Source organism: Dermacentor andersoni, chromosome 1, assembly GCF_023375885.2.
Source record: "Dermacentor andersoni chromosome 1, qqDerAnde1_hic_scaffold, whole genome shotgun sequence".
NCBI lineage: Eukaryota > Metazoa > Arthropoda > Arachnida > Ixodida > Ixodidae > Dermacentor > Dermacentor andersoni.
In genome coordinates this window covers 233,194,595-233,212,903 of record NC_092814.1, presented here as the reverse complement: position 1 = coordinate 233,212,903, position 18,309 = coordinate 233,194,595, and the positions used below count along the sequence as shown (strand labels likewise).

Here is an 18,309-nt window from a genome sequence, read left to right as displayed (position 1 = left end):
GTCTTTAAAATTCGTTGACCTCCTATTTAGTTCGCCAGTGGGCCCAAAGAATTCCCGGCGAATTCCTGGAACTTTTGTCCTTTTATTTCCCAGCAATAAATTTAGCCGCTGCGAGAAATCGTTATTATCCAACGGCCACTGTCGCTTTTCTTCGTGCCCTGGCTCCTTACGCAATTTCGCAGTTGCTTCAGTAGAAACGTCGTTTATCAGCTCGCCTTATTAACTGCAGCATGTAACGCTCAAATGCTATCTCAAAAAAAGAAAAAGAAAGAAAGAAAGTAAACCTGACCGAATTGTATTGAAATTTTAGTGTAACGTTCTGTACAGGAAACCCGTACTTAGCATCCGCACTGATACGAAGTAGCGCGCGGACTCGATACGTTTCAGGGTATACGGTACCTAAAAACATTATCGCTGACTAATCATTTTAATCATGCACGGTCGAAAGTTTTACGCCCGACATGTACTGATAATAAATTCATTTTTTTTCACCCAGTCTAGAAACTGGGCGGAGCTGATAACAGCTGCGCTCCTCTTCTCGTCGCATAAGCACAATGGACTGACTTTCCCCTTCCTCCCGCGATCAGCCACATCACACGGTGGGTCACATGACGTTGTCGAGACCCCTGTCCTTGAATGCAAAATTAGAGTACACAGACAAAGTCTATTATGAACATCTCGGAAGGCAAGCGTTCTAGAAGGCTCAAACAAAATCAAGTTGCATTCGCAAACGATTGTGTTCGAATTTCTAGTATAAACATACTAGACTATAATCACGATATCAAAAAAAGTTAACAAATCTTCGTTAAATATTGTTACGGTCAAACTGGGAACAACACCAGGAACATGACAACCTGTGCGGGAAGACATTGAAGGAAGTCGTGCGAAAGGATAGAAGATGGCAGCTAGCACGATAATTAAAGAAATGTTCATGGCCGTCTGATCACGTTCTTCGTTATAATACATATTTGTAGACTCGTTCACGAAAATTGTGACCGCCAAAGCACATAAAGTGCCTACACGAGGTTCATTTGCGTAGCTGAAGTCAAGTGATTTATTAAAGCAAGTGGATCTTTAATTTTAAAGGTACTGCATAAACGTAATTCATTCGGTAGTATACAAAAATATAGATACCATTATCATTGAACCGAAGAATCTCTTCACTGAACAGCGCTACTTGCTTCGCGTGACTTGACCATGTTCTAGAAACGTCAAGTATGCTTTAGATCACCGCAAAATAATCTCATGATCACTTGCCACTGCGGAAATTGATGTTCATATGGAGCAGCATGATGCAGCGATTTTGTCTGTTTAGTACCACATTCAGAAAAATTCGAACCAGTCTCAAAACAACGCAATGAGTGTTCAAGAATAAATGTATTTTATTCTTTGAAAAGATAAGCACAAAAAAAAGCGTCTTTCTAAAGTCACCTTTGGTATACGTTTTCACTTCGTTGTCCTAGTCTTAACAAACACAAGACTCGGCAACAAAAAATATATTCAAGAATGCATAACGTATTTATCTTGTATATGGCTGAGGTTGTTGCTTGTTTCATTCGCATCCTTGGACAGTTAAATCTACTCCATGAAATGTATGCGCTATTCATGGAAAGAGGAAAGCACGAACTCTGCATCGAGATCCGGGTTTCTAATTTACATTCCTTGTTCCTGACATCAACGCCGAGCGGACTAACGTACAGGGAGGGACCTAGCTGAGTTCTTCGTGACAAGTCTCGCTTATATCTATAGTGGCCATGGCGGAAATATTCAAGCTTAATATTACCACGCAGGTCATCAACACTACATCCCGTGACCGCGTAACTTTATTGATTTTGCCGACTATCTTTTCATTAGCTTCATTAGAATTCCGCGAGAAGTTCCAGACATTCTATAACGAATGAAAATATATCCTGGAGAGCGACAATGCAATGATATATTCGTTCGCCGGCAATATATGCCCCAAGCAAGTTTAGATTTTATGACTAAAGTCAACTAATGCAGTTGTGTTTAAAAACTCTAGAAAAGTTGCAGGCGGATCCTTAAATTTTATAAAATGCAGAGAACAAAAGAACGGCATTTTCACGCACTTCCTTCTTTAGCAGCCAACATTACGCCAAATTGCCTATGCACCAAAGAAGCAGCAAGCTTCTCGATCTTTATACGGTTCGACCAATCGAAGTTATACAAAAGGTAGTGCGTAAATATAGCTTTTTCAAAACCGGCCTACGTGCTCCTCGGAAACCTCGACATTCGGATACACCGACGTTCGGTTCGACACATGCCGAATCCTTCCACACCATTTGTCCCCCGCTTTACATATGGCTTAGGTAATATAGTCCACAGCATTTGGTCGCGTCGTGCTCGGCTCGCTGTTGTCGTGGTTTTGGCGCTCCCGTATTTATGTTCAAGATATCGATGGTTGACTCCGGTCATATACCGCGCAGCGACGACAAAGATCAAGAACTGAGATCCTAATACAAATATCCAAAAAGGAAGAAATGGCCCTCTATGCAAGACACTGCAAGGGCTCGCTTATTGGCTCAGGAGGCTTCTGCTCAAACCGCAACATCGTAGGCAACGAGCAGGCCACATAATCAAAGAGTGCATCTGATGCAGCTACCCGTGGATACTACGGACGCGTGCACTGTACCCTCTTCTAACTACGTGCTTCGTGCCAATGCTTGACATTCCTCGTTTGTTATCGCCGTGAATATGACCGGCGCCGATAAGTATGGCCGAAAATTACAGACTGCAGACAAAGATTCGGCGCAATCAATCTAGGCAGAATATAGGCTGGAATAAATTGAATAAACTGGAAGCTAGGTTAACGATAGCCACACTGACCTGTGTCTGACGTTATCCGTCGCCCAGGAAAAGAAAGGGCAGCCCTATTCAATGAATTATAGAATTTATCCAACCTGATGTGTTTCTCTTTTTTTTTTTGTCAAAAGCACACGAACACCGGCATGGTCACTGCTTCGCCTATGATGAGTTCCTCCCATCGCAATTTCAACTTCTCCCGGAACCTTCCTGGGGAGGACAGCTGTCCCGAGCAGACGTCTGGCTAAGCCGAACCCCATTTTCCGGCGATGGCGGAGTCTGTTATTGCACGGGAATATCTAGGACGTCCCAAAATACGAAGGAGCTGCTTAGAAAGAGCGCCCGCTTTCGGCCCAAACACAAACAAACGCGCACACGGGCCGTCGCCATCCGAACGCCTTCGCAGAGAGACGGCAGCCTTCTAGCAAAATCTCGGCGCTGTTTTCAAAACACTACAGCGAGACCGGGTAGCGCAAGCAGAAAGTACTAACCGAAAAGGAGAGAAGGCATTCAAACTAGTGCGACAGCGAACGTTCTGCTGCTTTGAGTGTGCCGACCGAAGGCTGCGACGGAAGTGCGGAAAAGAGTGGGCCGGGACAGACCGATGCGTACACGAGACGCACTTCCTGTCATCCTTCGGCAAGAGTGGAACTCTCACAATGACTTGGAGCGTGAAAAATAATTCACGCAGTAAAGTACAGCTCAAGGCCGGTTCCCAGCCAGCTTAATACGGCAGTTTCAAGCTTACAGCCGCCTTCTACGGCCACAGGGTTCGTCCATTCACAGCGCTGACATTCCGTCAAGGGGGGGAGAAAGAATTCTCTGGCGTTCAACTCTGCAATTAACCATTTAAGGACGGAAAACAAAAAAATAATGAAAACAAGGTTTCCTTTTTTCGCCCTTTTGGCGTGCAAACGATCGAGTGTGACGATCATATAAAGCAAGTCCGTGCGAAACATTTTGTCAGAAAGATGAACCTTACCAGAAAATATTTTTTTACACTAATAAAAGTGGGCTTCAGTGCACGCAAGTTAGTCTGTGCTCCCAACATCACGTGCAAGCTATGCCACTTATGATATAAAGCAAGACCATGCAAGAAGTTGCTGTGAAAAAGGCGAAGTTTACTAAGAAAAAAAAATTGCTTGCGCTCTAACGAAGGTGGGCTTCACTGCGCACAGGTGGGCCGATGATCCCAACTTTACTCTTCAGTAGCTCCCTGCGCTATCATGTTATTTCCAACAAGCACAAAATAAATCACGCCATCTAGAAGAATCGCGAAGCAACACAGGAGTTAAAATCGTCTTTAGGGCTGAAAAGAAACGAAACAAAAAAGAAGAGAAAAAGAAAAACGGAAGGAAAAAGCGATGGACGAGCTCGTCTCATTGTTCGTCTTCTTGGCATGTCTTCGCTTAACGAGCTGGACTCGTCTTTCACCCTTAAGGGATTAAAGAAACAGTCGATCATGTATAGAATTCTTCTGTCATCACACTCGCTGTTCTTTAGTAATTCATATAGGACAATGCTGTCTGTCGGTCTTACACTAAATGCTAAGATGTTTAAAATACGGCTGTCTGCCGAACCTTCCTTGGCCACATAGGATAAAAAACAGTAATATACGCGAACGGGTTTTTATTCAAGCCTTCGTTTTTTAAGTGACGAAGTTATCACTTCTGTCGGCAACAACATTAATATGGTTTCGAGGAGTAAACTATAGGTCGTTTGCAATGGGCTGGCACAACAGAAATTCCGTTTTTTTTTGACCAACGGCATCAAGTCTCTAAGTCAACCATAGAATCATCATCGGTCTTCACGACTTCATGCCGACGGGCAGCCATGCATGCCACGGGTTCTGCTTGTTTCTGCATTGTGGAAAAATGTAGTACGGAAAACCGTCAACTGGAACAGGTGTGCATTTCACGGCACATTTTGAGCGCGTACTTCTCTAAACTGGTGCCGGCACAAAGCTTCCAGCAAAAGCGTATGATTTTAGCACGGAATGACTTTAATTCTGCAACACGCCTCCTCACGTTTCTTGTTGATCAAAGGTATTTAGTGAAGTTTTGTTAATGAAACTTCGCACTGGTGATCATCCTGCAAAGTCCAATATCTGCCACCGCTATGAATCTTGTCAGCAGGAATTATCGTGTGTCGAATCCCATATGTTGAATAATCTGGGACAGTCGCTGCGGAAACAGGTTGTATACAAGAACACGTACAGTCACGTGTCGCCTAGACACCACAGATGTCGCGAAACATTTTTTTCTTCGATTGCAGCCTGGACATCCAGGCTACATTCAAGAAGTACAGTCTACGTGCAACTGTTGGACTCATGTAATGCATTGAGACAATTCCACGTTGCACGGCTGGGTGCTAGAAGACATTATTTTTTTTTTCTGATGCCCTGGTGTCCTTATTTTCGCTCAATACTGCACTAACAGTATACTGTGTATTAGACGCAGCTTGGACCCCCCCACCCCCCCCCCCCCCAAAAAAAAAGAAAATAGGGTGCCACGTTTAGGCAATTGAGACCAATGTCATATTGTTCGTAGTCGTCCCGAGTAACTATATTTCTTAAAATGCGATATTGACTAGCTAACCATCTAAGTTCAATAATTACTAGAGGGAACTCTGCCGCTATAGTGTCTACGTGAGCTGCAATGGGCGGTTGTACCAGCATGGGAATTATGGGATGGATTTGCCTAAACTTCTGTCTTTCCGGCTTCAAACGGCTTCGTGACTTTGTAAACTCATTTTCAACAATGTACTGCGTACTAAACAATTCAATAAGCATTATTAGAATAATCTGACGGAAGGGTGCAGGACCTCGAGCACGAAAGGCCCGATATTAAAACCATTACGCTACGGAGTCATGCATCGACAAGCGATGTGAAGCGCCCTTATGAATTTATAGCGGGCGTGCCAGCGCCTTAAAACGCTTCGCACGTTTCGATTTGGCCACGTCGCCAAGCTCAATCGTTGCAATAAGTAACTATTGGGCGCGTTCGCAGCGTCTTCTGAATTTCGAAGAGTATAGATTGCTCTCAAATTTACGACAATGAAGGCATATATAGCGCAATATACGAAGCCACAAGAACGTCTGGATCCACAAGCACGAAGATCAGACAAATTCATGCACGTCCTATCATTCCCATGGTGGTACAACGATTGCAGCGCCAGAGTTACCTCTATTGTATTGTAGGAAACTCTATGCTCCGGATATTCTGCAACACGGGACCCGATAGAATACAATGGTGGGTCGATGCCGGCGGCAGCGCAGGGCAGAGCGATGGCTCATACCCCCGTAAGGCAGGGGGGCTTTACAAGCAGTGACTCATCAATGGCTCAACAGCTAGTAACGCCGTAAGCAAGAAAAAAAAAGAGTTTGTGTTTGAGTTTCCGCATAGAATTATATTTTCTCGTATATCTAAATTAGAATCCGACACTATCACGTCTGTAGGTTGTGTGTAGGTCAGACTTTACGAATTTTCTGACGCATTTTACTGTGAGAAATTCAATTAGGTCAGTAACGCCTTTGCGCCACGCGGAGGGCCTCGGTGGTAGTGGCTCGAGATTTTGTGTGTTTTATCTTTTTTTTTCTGGCGGAGAACGCCGCCGATGCCGCATTTTCTGCGACACGGGGCCCTTAACGTTGTCGCGTTAACGATCAAATTAAGTTCTGGGGTTTTACGCGCCAAAACCACGATATGATTATGAGGCACGTCGTAGTGGGGGATTAATTTTGATCCCCTGGGGTTCTTTAACGCGCACCCAATGACCGGTACACGGGTGTTGTTGCATTTCGCCCAAATCGAAATGCGGCCGCCACGGCCGGGATTTGATCCCACGCCATTGGGCTCAGCAGCGAAACACCAAAGCCACTACGCCACCACGGCGGGTCGCGTCTAGTTTGAAGTGCTCTCAATCGTCTTTCTAAAGAACGAAGGCTGAACGTCCCTCGTAAAAGAAGCCGACGAGTGTCTTTCGATCCGCTTTCAGCGCTGGCCTATCGCTTATCATTTTAGACCGGTGTGGATTTCCACCTTCAACACAACAGTACAGAAATGGTTGTCTGTACGCCAAGGCCGATCGCGTCTTCTTGCAACGAACTGGGGCCTTCGTTATTTTGTTCCTTCTCTTTCTCTCTCTCTCTCTCTCTTTTTTTTTTTGTTTGAAAGGCAAATGGCAGCGCTGCGAACCAGACGTGCAAACACGCAGTGACGTCTGCATTATTATGTTTTCCACATAGCGCTGGCTCTCTTTAAGCCCTATCAAAAAATCTACGCAAACGATAACATTATGTAAACAAATTTATTGGGTGTTTCTGCGCATTCTATACAACCTTTCCAATCACATGTATTTCCTTACAACGAATATTTCAAAATTTGCGTAACTGAAACAAGTTAATTACCAAATCAATAGCGCTTCAAAGAACACTGCGTTACTCACAGCGACTACGAACGTAGGTCTAAGTAGCCTAACGTTAACCACTTAAAGAATGTAAAAAGAAAAACTTGCTTAAAGTTACGTGAAGCTGCTCTCGCAACATGCCGACATATGGCAAAAGAAACAAGAAAAACACAGAAGGTTTCGTTACGGCGCTCTGTTGGCAAATAACATCAGTCGGCCGGTGTTGATGAATTCTTTCTACCGATAGGTGCCACGTACACACCGGTGTATCTGCAACATTCCCGCCAGGCTAACCAAGCAAGTATTGAAAAAGACGGCGAAGTTTGTGAATCTCAAACACCTGCGCGAAGTGCACAGCATTGGCAAGTACAAGCCTGTAGTACGAGGTGTAGCCGACAAAGTAGGCGCAAAAAAAATTCCACAGAATTGCAAGGCGAATTTGGGCGCGCCTGCAGGGTGAAAATTCCCGAAATTGAGAATCTGCACGTCTAAGAAAGATAATTATTGGGCGTGGTGTACGAAACGGACTAACAGTTACAACTTCCACACAAGTCCCCGCTGAACTACCCAGAACATGGTTTCCAAGCGTCTCGACATACTTTAAACATGTGTTCTTCGCAGCTCATTTCTATAGCACATTTAACTTTTGGGTCGCTATTTTTTTTTTTTAATTTAACGATGTCACGTCTTCAACGGTTCCTCCGTTCTGTAGGCTATACACAAAGGGTATTTTGGACAGCAGATGGGGGAATCGCTTAAAGCTCGTTTACATGCACGAACGCGACGTGGGCGGGCTCGGACTGAGACCAGAGGCCGCATTTACGCGCAACTCACTTTTCGTGGGACGACATCGCAGTGCCACGCAGCGCCGAGGCGAGAGAGCGCGCGAGCAGAGCGTCCGATTCCTGGCGGAGTATCGCCGAACGACGGTGTTCACGAAGAACCCTTGCGGGTCGGGATCCGTCGGCCTCTACTACTTGTCGCAGGTTGGTTCAATCAGACCGGCCCATCGCTTGTTTACTCTAGCTCGGACGAAGTACCTACTTCTGTTAGCTTCATGTAAACTTTCTGTGGCGCATTATGAACGTAGCGACAGAAGCGGCAGCTGCAGACGGCAGGCCTGCATTAAAAGCTTTCATAGATCGTTCGCGCATATATAGAATACGCATGCGCGTCCTTGTGCAGATTTATACGGTTGTGTGCTTCTATTCTTCAGAGAAATACTTCTCCAACTTTCAAGGAATTTTCTTAGTAAACGTTAGGAGAAAGCAAAACGAAGTAAAAAGAAAATTGCATAAAAAAGCTGATCCCTATTGCTCAAAAAAACAATAGCCCACAAACATACATATAAACATTTCAACAAGAGTATAAGTCCACATACCTTTCTTTATTTTCAGTGTCACCACATCGTTGGCCAGCCTCAGGCATTTGAGTACTGCGAGAAAGAAGCAGAGGCAAGTTTCGCATTAGAATGTAACCATATGACACACTACACGCAATGGAACTCTTGCTCACGAGTCAATGTAGCCAAACCGCAATGGCTTTTGCAGCTAGGCAGCCATACAGTGGCGCTGCAGTCGCATCGCGGGCAAGGAATTGCATTAGTGGATTGTTGTAGCTGGCGCAAAGAAACCACACAAATACTGACACCTTTGTCCTATTTTTGTTTTGCCTAGTTATTTTCTCAAGAAACCATTTGGCTCATATTAATAGAAAATTACCATTGGCCCCAAACAATGATGATCAAGACAAATAGTGTTAGAAGTAAGTTTTTTTTAGGAAATGAAGAAGCGATTGTAGAAAGAATTCGGACACGAAAAAAAAGAAAATCGTCCTACACAGAAGCTTTGGAGCAGAAGAATAAAAAAAGCTAATAATGCACTGATTAATCAAAATAAGTGGTTTTACATGCCAAATCTAATATGGCTATGAAAGACGCCGTGCCAGAGGACTCCGCATTAATATTGACCGCCCGGTGTTTAACGTGCACCCAACGCACGGCACAGGAGCGCTTTCGCATTCCGCCCCCATCGGAACGCGGCTGGGGTCGTGCTCAGGAGCGCGACGCCACAGCCATGCACAGAGCTACCACAGGCGGTGCAATTACAAGCAATGCTGCAGCATTTGGCACAGCAACTCTGCCAGACTGTGGTGATGCGAGAAAGAACAGACAGGCTCGCACCTGCGTAACCGCGGCGCCAGAAACGTCAGCTCAGTCGAAAAAAAAAAAAAGGAAGTGGAGCGGTACTACGGCTTTAAATAACAATACGCTTTGCTCGTAATAAGTTCGGCTTCATTTTGTCTAGGGGAGCTTAAAGCAAACATGTTATTCACTTGATCCAAAAGTGAATGGTTCAAACTATACGGCGAACGACGGTGTTAACCACGTTAACACCGTCGTTAAGTTAACCACAGCATCGAAGTGCATATACGGACTATGCATATTAGGACTATGAAGAATAAAAAAAAAAAAAAAACGGTATCTTTAGTTAGCAGCGCGATGAGAGACACAGAAACTGAGAGAAGGGACAGGAAACAGCGCTTACTTCCAACAATTTTACTGCGCACACATACCAAGCTTATACTACCACGCCATGGCACAACCGAAGAGACGGGTGGATAACACGTGTACGGATCTTCGCTTCCAGCATTACAACGGACAGATAATCTATGTAGATATCGCAATTCTTTATCAGAAGTCGGTCGTTGCGCGGCTAACCAAAGATGCAACGTTACTGGCATGCCTGTTCTTCCACCACTTTAAAAAAGCGCGTAGCAGATAGCACAATTCCAGTCCTTGAGCTGAATTACTAGAAAAGACGGACATTGCCCGAAAAATCTAAACTCATAATTAACTAACACAATTAGCAATATTTAACTAATTACAGCACATATTGCAATTTATGAATTGTAGCAGGGGAGTTCGCAAAGCACATCCACAAGGAACAAATTCTGAGAATGACGTCAGTTTCGAGATTTCATTCTCAAGTACGCGACGAAATACAGTGGCGGTCCGATTACTCTTTCGCTTCAATGCACAAAACGGCGTTTTAAGTAAGCGCAACACTGCATTTTCACCGCAATTTTGACGGCGCAATATGTTCCCTAAAGTTATTAGTTAAAACATAAATAAGTGGAATTTTGTCAATTAGTAAATTACGCATTTCGATTTATTGTGCAAGTAATGCCCGCTTGTGCAGCAATCCAGTTCAAGGACAAGAATTGTGCGATCTACCAAAGGCATTTTTTTTTTAAATTTCGAATAGCCCAAAAAAAGAAGCAAACACTTAGTATAATTAGTACATACATTAAGAACCCCTCGCCAAGGCCTATCGAACATTATGGCGTATACAATGATGATGGTGAAGTGAGCATCCCTTTGAAACAGGATGGTGGCACATGCCACTGATCTCGTTCGTTTTAGTTTTATGGTATATCACAACCTTTGAATATATTTATAAATTATAAGCTAAATTTATTACAAAGTTCATTTCACTGCATGTTTTCCTGTCCTTTGCGCCACCAATCTTCCAGCCGTCGCTTATTCCACGGCGAATCCCATTTACGTTTCCAGTACTGCCTTTAAAGGGCCCCTCACCAGGTCTGGCCATTTTGAGCTGACAAGCGCCGAACGTACAATGCGCGTCAACGATCGTGTCTACAAAGTATTACATCGCTATATGTCGCGGAAAGGTCTGAAATTTCAATCCGAACGCCGTTTTCCCTTTCCCTCGCGGCGACCGCGCTCCAAGCCGGACGGTGACGTAGCCGTGTCCCTGCTCCTACGTAGTCGCGTCCGCAGTGTTACGTCGCTCGTGGTGATACGTGACTTCGAGAATTATTAATGGCAGCATCTGTTATTTGTGTGATCTGTTGCTTGAATTGACGAATTGAAGTTTAGAGAAATAATAAAACACACAAGCGGAATGTTTGCATGTTTGTTGTTTTACTTCGCACCGAAACAAGAAAGATGTACTTCCGCTTCGTCTGCTTGTTCCCACGGTCGTGCAATCACGTACGCAGGTACCGAAACCATGCCACTTTCTAATGCCACTTTCTATCGTGTTCCAGCGCGTGATTATGCTCTGCGATCCGCTTGTTCTGCCTCAATATTCGTGTAGCACTGCCACCGATCCTTCTACTGAATTATACCGCTAGTCATGAGCCCTTGCGCACAGCGTGCAAAATCGTGCGCAAGGCGAAACGAGACAATCACAAGAGGTCGCGCGCAACGCCGTAAGCGGAAACGCGCAGTGCCGCAAAAAATTATAATCATAAATAAATAAAATTAAAAAAAAAGCGAGGAGGAGAAAAAAATGAAGACGGTGGGCCCGTGACGTATGCGTCACGCGATCCTCGAGGTCCGGTATGGGAGAACGCAGGGAATGAATTTCGCTTGCGGAGGCAAGACGCCCCCCGTCTTGCCTCCGCAAGACGGGGCGTCTCGTTTCGCAGTGAGAGAGCGTCTCGCTTGGCAGTGGAGCCTGGCTGCTATTCATGAGCCGATTTGACTAATTTTTGCGGCAGACCGCTCCCTACAGGACACGTAACAACTTCCAGCGTATAACCAAAATTTGCTGTGGGACCTGATGAGGGGCCTTTTAAAGCCCCGAAGTTTCAGGCAGGATAACTACTTCCACGTGAAGAGGCTTCTACGCTCGAAGTTGCAGTGTCCAGTGAATGTTCTACCGCAAGAACGAACAAAGAGAGAGAGAGAGAAAAAAACACGAAGAAAGGTTTAGTAACAGCGAAGATAGAAGCAAATAAAATGTTTAATATAAGAGGCGATGGTGCTAGAACGCCAGCTATACATAGCCTTCTCGCACCACGAGTGGGCATGGGAGCGGCGCTTAGCATGGCTAACACACCACACGTACGCTTGCCGACGCGCGCTGTCTAGCGCCTGCGAGCCTTGCGTTTGCCGCGCCTCGCGAGGAACTGCAGTTTGCTCATATGGTCTGCTTCAACAAGAGACACGCGCCCACTTGGCTCACTAATGGACGAGATATCGCTTCGTACTTTGTTACTGACAGTGCTTCACAATGCTGAAATATTGATCAGCTGATTTATTTTGAGAATCGTTACATAAGCTCAAACAGTAAAAAAAAAAAAGAAAAAAAAAAGCACATTCTCGCATGACTTAAGTGTGCCTCACTGAGTGCACCAAGCCGCAGCTGCGTAGCCAGGGGCGTGTAATCGTGAGGCTGCAGCCATAGAGAAATGCTGCAGCCAGAGTCCCGGTCTAGAAAATACATCAGTGCTTGCGCCGCGCTTGGACGTGATACGATCTGTCTCGCGCCATCTGCGCTTGAGGACGAGCGCAAGCTCGTGGCTCGCGCGCCCACGCATGCGCACACGGTGCGGCACTGCTCGTACGTGTCGAAGCGCGTCGTGATCCCGGTGAAGAGCTAGCTCCCAAGGTGTATGTCATATGTGCACATGGTAGTGAAGACAGTGGGGCTAGTTTCGGTATGGGCAATAAAGCGTCGCCATGACACTGGTAGCCAAAGGAAAATTCAGCAACTTTTGCATATGTGGCTCTATCTTTTCAACCTACATAGTAATAAAGTGATGCAACGATGAGTAGAAATAAAATGTATCTTCGGCTATTTTCTTTTTAGGCGTCCTATGTATCTTTATTCAGTCGCTCCATTTCTCGCGACAAAGGGTGGCGCTTTCGCTCTTATCGCTTCGGCTAAGGTCCTTCTAAATAGGTCGCGAAGCTTGGAATCAAAAGCGTGCCAAATCTTATCGCCAAAGATATCAGTTCGTGGTGCACCATTGAAACGCGACTATAGGTGAGGGGGGGGGGTAGAAACACTGAAGTTAGAAAATCTATGTGAAAAAAATTATATTCCGTAAGTAAATATTCCGTTTCAAATGTTTTTGTTGTACCAAAACAACAAATGTACTTTTTTTTCTATTTCACAATTTATTAGTTCGTTCTTAATGGCCCCTACCAACCCGTGTTTCTGGCGCAAGACTATGCAAACCAGTCGTGTGGAATGGCGTTGCTCACTTAAACGTAGCGGTTTTATCCGAGCTTTTTTTTTATATTTCTTTGCGGGTTTGCTCAAAGTTTGGCGTGCGCTTCACTTCAAATTTTTCGTGGCCTAACGTACGGCATTCATTGGCGAAAGGTATGAGCGGAGGCTTTTTGTTATCGTGCAAGTTCACGCTGCGGCATCCGACGCGCTGTGTTTCGTCGTGACGATAAATGCGGAACGCTTGGCGAAAAAACGTCGCGCTACGTTTGTTCACTCTCCATAACACAGGCTCTCAGTCTCTGACGGGCAGCAGAATTAGTAAGTAATGTTTTCTAAATGATAATGTGGGCCAATGTTCTCTGATAACTGTTGACTATGAATGAATACATGGCGTCGCGCGGAATTGCTAATGATTCTGCGAAAAGGTTTCGCATATGTTGCTATTGTTACGTCTCAACACCACAAAGGCGTTAATTAGACGTTTGCCACGAAACAAACACCCACCCATCCATCAGCGCCTATCCAGACGTCAACGCAGCGTCGACATTGACTGCTGACGGGTCCACAAAATGCCAATAACCCCACCAGTACCTGACAGCCTGAACAAATTATAATGGGGGGGGGGGCGCAACATCATATGCTACCGAACAATGACGGCGACCTTGGATTCGCAGGTTGCTACCCTGCTGCATATTCCATGCCACCAAGCTTCCGAGGCGGAGTTACTGCGGAGCGTTGCCGTAGCATGGGGGTGGTACACGGATTCGACGACTGTGATTTGCTTCTAGACAGTCTTCAGATCCCCTAGTCGACTTGACTAGGGAAAACGACGGCATTAAAACCGGAGACTTTTCGTAGAGTAGGACAGAGGGTCCTGATGTGAACTCGGACCTATAACTTGCTCCTGCATGGTGTGGGCTTCCGTAACTGGAGCCGTTTAACTAAGCCAATGAACACTTTTTCCTTCATTCCTACAACATGACGTAACCGTCGATGGGCTTGGTGGATTCCTTGCCCTAACGCAACCCTAAGCCGCAACACTATACATTACGACTGTGTACTGGCCATAGTAATTTTCATCCACTGAAACACGTTTTCTTTAGTCAATTATATTGGTTGCATTATTCTAGACGAATAAAGCGAAGTTGCTTTTGAAACATCTGTGGTACTGTCATTCATTTCCATCCTATTCGCTCACTTTCCTAAGGAACGCACTGGAGCAATTGCCGTAAAAAACAGCCTAATTATGTTCACGTTAAGACATACACCACTCCTATTGTTTAATGACACGCTGGCGCTTTCGCTGAGGTTGTTAAGAACGGACAGCTGCAGTGCAAGTTTTGCCAACCAGTTGCGACTGTGGAGGCAACATTCCGGGAGCGTCGCCGCACACCTCTAGCCACGGCGTGACTAAGTCGACAGCGTGTGAACAACAATACGTGCGTCCTCGACTCTCCGTCGCTGGAGCAAGTTTGACGAAGTCGCCATTGTAACTAAACGGGCTCGGCGGACCAACTATTGTTACTGAGCCGCGGGAACGTCTACTGACACCCCTTCCCACGCGCCGACCAAGACGCCAGACAATGGGCGGCCGGCGGGCGCGCTGCAGTTCGGGGCCCCTACGGTGCCGGGTCGTCTCCTCTACGGTGCTTCGTCTCCCCTACGGTGCTTGGACGGCCGTTTCCGTCACCTGGGTATCGGGAGAGGACCGAGCGTTTAAAAACCGCTGTCGTGCGGCTGCTCAGGACACTCTCTCTCAAGCAGTCATGTTAGACTGATGTACTTTCTCAAACAGTCATGTTAGACTAATATAAATACTGTAAATAAACCCATATTCCTCGTTCTAGATGAGAAGCAGTCCTTCCCTTCATCAACGTCCTCAGCGTGGATAAGTTGGACGACGGCAGGGGCCAGCTACCTTCTAATTCATGCCCGACTCCAATCTTGACAACGGATCACGAGCGATGGGATTGAACCCCCAACCATAACAAGGTGCGTCCCAAACTCTCCTCAGCCTCAAAAGAAAAACTACTGGAGTAGCGGTCGAAATTCCGGAAGCTAAAGAAATTCAAACATTCGCGCCAAACAGAGTAAGGTCTGACGTCACTGCCATTTCCGGTAGTGACGTCACTTTTCATTTTTTGATTGCTATTAGTTGTCTTCCCCTCGCCCCCCCCCCCCCCCCCAAAAAAAAACGTAGATGGCGACGGTCGCAACTAGCCGCCATTCATGTGGGCTTCTAGGGAAGCTTGTTGCGTAGTTCAGGGTAGCGTATCGTACTGCTGCCGAGAAGCAGCGACGCCTGCCAATCGAAGCTCGACCAACGTTACTATTGGGCAGCGTGGCGTTGTCGGCGGGCTGCAGGCATCCGGTAGACCATGTCGACCAAGCAAGGGCGAGACGATTTCTAGTGCGAAACTTGCACGGTTTATTCAAAGGTTGGTGAAAATGAAGAGAAGAGAATGAAGTGATCAAAAGTACAGTTCGGAGCCCCTTAAATAGGCTCTCTACAATCGTGGGAGGGATCTTGCTTCCGTTGACTTGACGTGACCGGCACAGAAAGCCTGCTACAAGGAGGAGCTAGGGATCTTGCTTCCGTCGACGTCACGTGACCGGCACAGAAAGCCTGCTGCAAGGAGGAGGACGTCCCGCCTCCTGGAATTGTAGACGCTTGCCCGTCTCTTTTGCGCGTTGCTGGTTCGTGGAAGTTCTCCTGTAGACTTTGGCTGTTCGAGGAAAGGGTCCCTCTAAAGTCACACACACTCACACACACAAACGAGGCCTGTAAACACTGCGGGGCTTCCGCCAGACCGGCAGACACTCGAAATGGTCATGGCGAATTAAGAAGTCACGCTTCATTTAGACGAGGCAAGGTGTGTGAAGGTCGAGTGAGAGAAATTTCTTTCTGCACGTTGTGCGGGATGCCAACCGTAGCAGGAGCAGTCACGCCTCATTTCGACGAGGCATGGTGAGAGAAGGTCTGGTGAAATCCCTTTCTACACGGGGTGCCAGACGCCAACCGCAACAAGCTTCGCTACCAGATTACATATACCTTGGCTTCGGCTGCCATTTTGTTCGTCTGCTCCTGCCTCTTTCTATGCACGTTGCTCGTTTTTCGCATGCCCTGCAGTTAGAAATTTTCTTTCTGTGCCTGCGAACGTCGCGGCAATGTCGGAAAAGCATGAGAAAGGGAACAAGGCGTGTTGCGCAGCTCTGGGGTGTGGCAACTCGGGGAGGAACACAAACGCTAATATTTTTTCTTTCCCAGCGGACGAGAGGTAAGCACAATTTTTTGGCAGTCGTTATTAAGAAACAAGCGCTAACCTTATCAAAACAGCTATAGCAAGAAACGAAAGGTCTTCCGCGGTTGCTTTCTAGTGAATATAATTTTGGTTGGCGCGGCGCATTTTTCTGCGGTGTTGTGAAAAACTGAAGCTACTTGTTGACAGTTGCTCATGAGCCGAGTGATGCTAGCTGACGCGCAGACAGAAATTGCGCTTCCTTATATGTTAGCGGCTGCTCTTCGTTATGTCCACGAGCAGAAAACTTGTAATTTATGCTTTCCAAGGGTATTTGAATGCTTGCTGCACAAACTGGTTACGCTGGCCAGCATTCCGGCCACAAGCTTTTTGTTGTGACATTACCACCTTTCAATGTTCATAAACTCGACAGAAGCCCCCTCCCCCCCCACCGCCCTTAAAAAAACAGTTACGTAGAAGTCACCACTTGCGTTTTCAATTACAAATTCGAGTTACATGCGGACGACCGAGGTGCGCTTCTTTTTCAAACTGTGCGTAAACGGAAAAAAAATTTTTTTTTCTTGCTTCTTCGTACTTTCAACATTGATTTCGCTTTTAGGTGTTCTTTAACCATGACGACGCAGTATTTTGCCCATTTTTCAGATGTCACATATCGCGAAATAGCGCTGAATGAGAAGTCCTGGCAGGGTTGACATGGGAGCAGATGAAGTACATGGAACGGCTACCGCCTCTGCTCGGAACACTTCACAAAAAGGGACTACGCCCACCCGGCCAAAACAACACTGTTGTGGTCGGCTGTGCAGCCTGTTGCAGTGGAAGAACGGCCCCTGCTCGATCAAGGTAAGGAAACAAGTCATTAGTGTTAGCGAATCTGTGCTTCTGTAATTATTTTCGTACAGAAACCAATTGACAGGGCAGGGTGCAAATGCCATGAGCACGGCGAGCGCAGTCTTTTCCTGGTCGTCTGATACGGTACGCCACGTGCCATGTTATACAGCGAAATTTGTTCCGCGTGCGTCAAGAAACCGCGTACTTGTCAGTTTCTCTTTATCGCTTGCTCATCTGCGGGGCGCGATGTTTCCGGTTATTGGCTAAGCTAAGAAGCCGGACAGTTTTCGCTGACGAATTCGCGTTCGTAAAATAGACTCGCCGGGCTTGGCGCTGACAGCATATGACAAGGCGAAACCAGTTGCCGCGAGCTGCCGTGTCCTCCTCAAGTTTGGTTGCCGCTTTATGGCAGAAACTCTTCCGCAGCAGAAATTGCAATGCTCAGTTGCCTAGCAGCTATAAACCATTGGAAGTTAGTTTTCCTCTTACGGGCATTTTGCGGGAAAATGAAGCGAATATAACGCTCGATTACTTATTCCTTAACACGATCAATCCAAAATCTTTCATCGATCCATAAAACTAGCTAAAAACACTGATTCCCAGTATTCTCCGCCAGCTATTGAAAATCCACCAATGCTTGACATGTGTGGGGATGCTTGACTCTCACGCCTCCCCTGAGATCTAGTTTTCCCGCATAGCTCGTCTCCTGCAGGGCGGCTTCGCCCGCCGCGTGGCTGGGCGCCCGCGGCGGTCGGAGTGGTTAAAGCGCAGTGCGAGAGATGGCGCTAGTGTTGCGCTGCGGCGGGGTTACTTAGGCGAGGGAAAGAAAGGCTGTTGGTCTTGAGCGGCGAACGGGCAAGCGCGCCGGACGTTCCGCGCGCGCGCGCCAATCCATGCTTCTGCGAGACCGTCTCGCGTGGCCGCCTTGGAACGTGCCACCGATTCGCGTGACCGTACACGCGAACGACCAGGCGTTGGGATCCAGCATGGGGCGAACATATTCGCTC

At 46.5% G+C, this 18,309-nt stretch overlaps 1 protein-coding gene across 2 annotated transcripts in view; it reads right to left on the bottom strand.

Moving 5' to 3' along the window:
- LOC126548498 (PH and SEC7 domain-containing protein 1-like) overlaps positions 1-18,309 on the bottom strand; it is a 425,618-nt gene that overhangs the window by 122,524 nt on the left and 284,785 nt on the right. For both annotated transcript variants that reach the window (XM_050196708.3, XM_050196709.3), the window contains exon 3: positions 8,609-8,662. In XM_050196708.3, the coding sequence (XP_050052665.1) occupies positions 8,609-8,662 (54 nt within the window). The remainder of the gene's footprint in view (positions 1-8,608; positions 8,663-18,309) is intronic.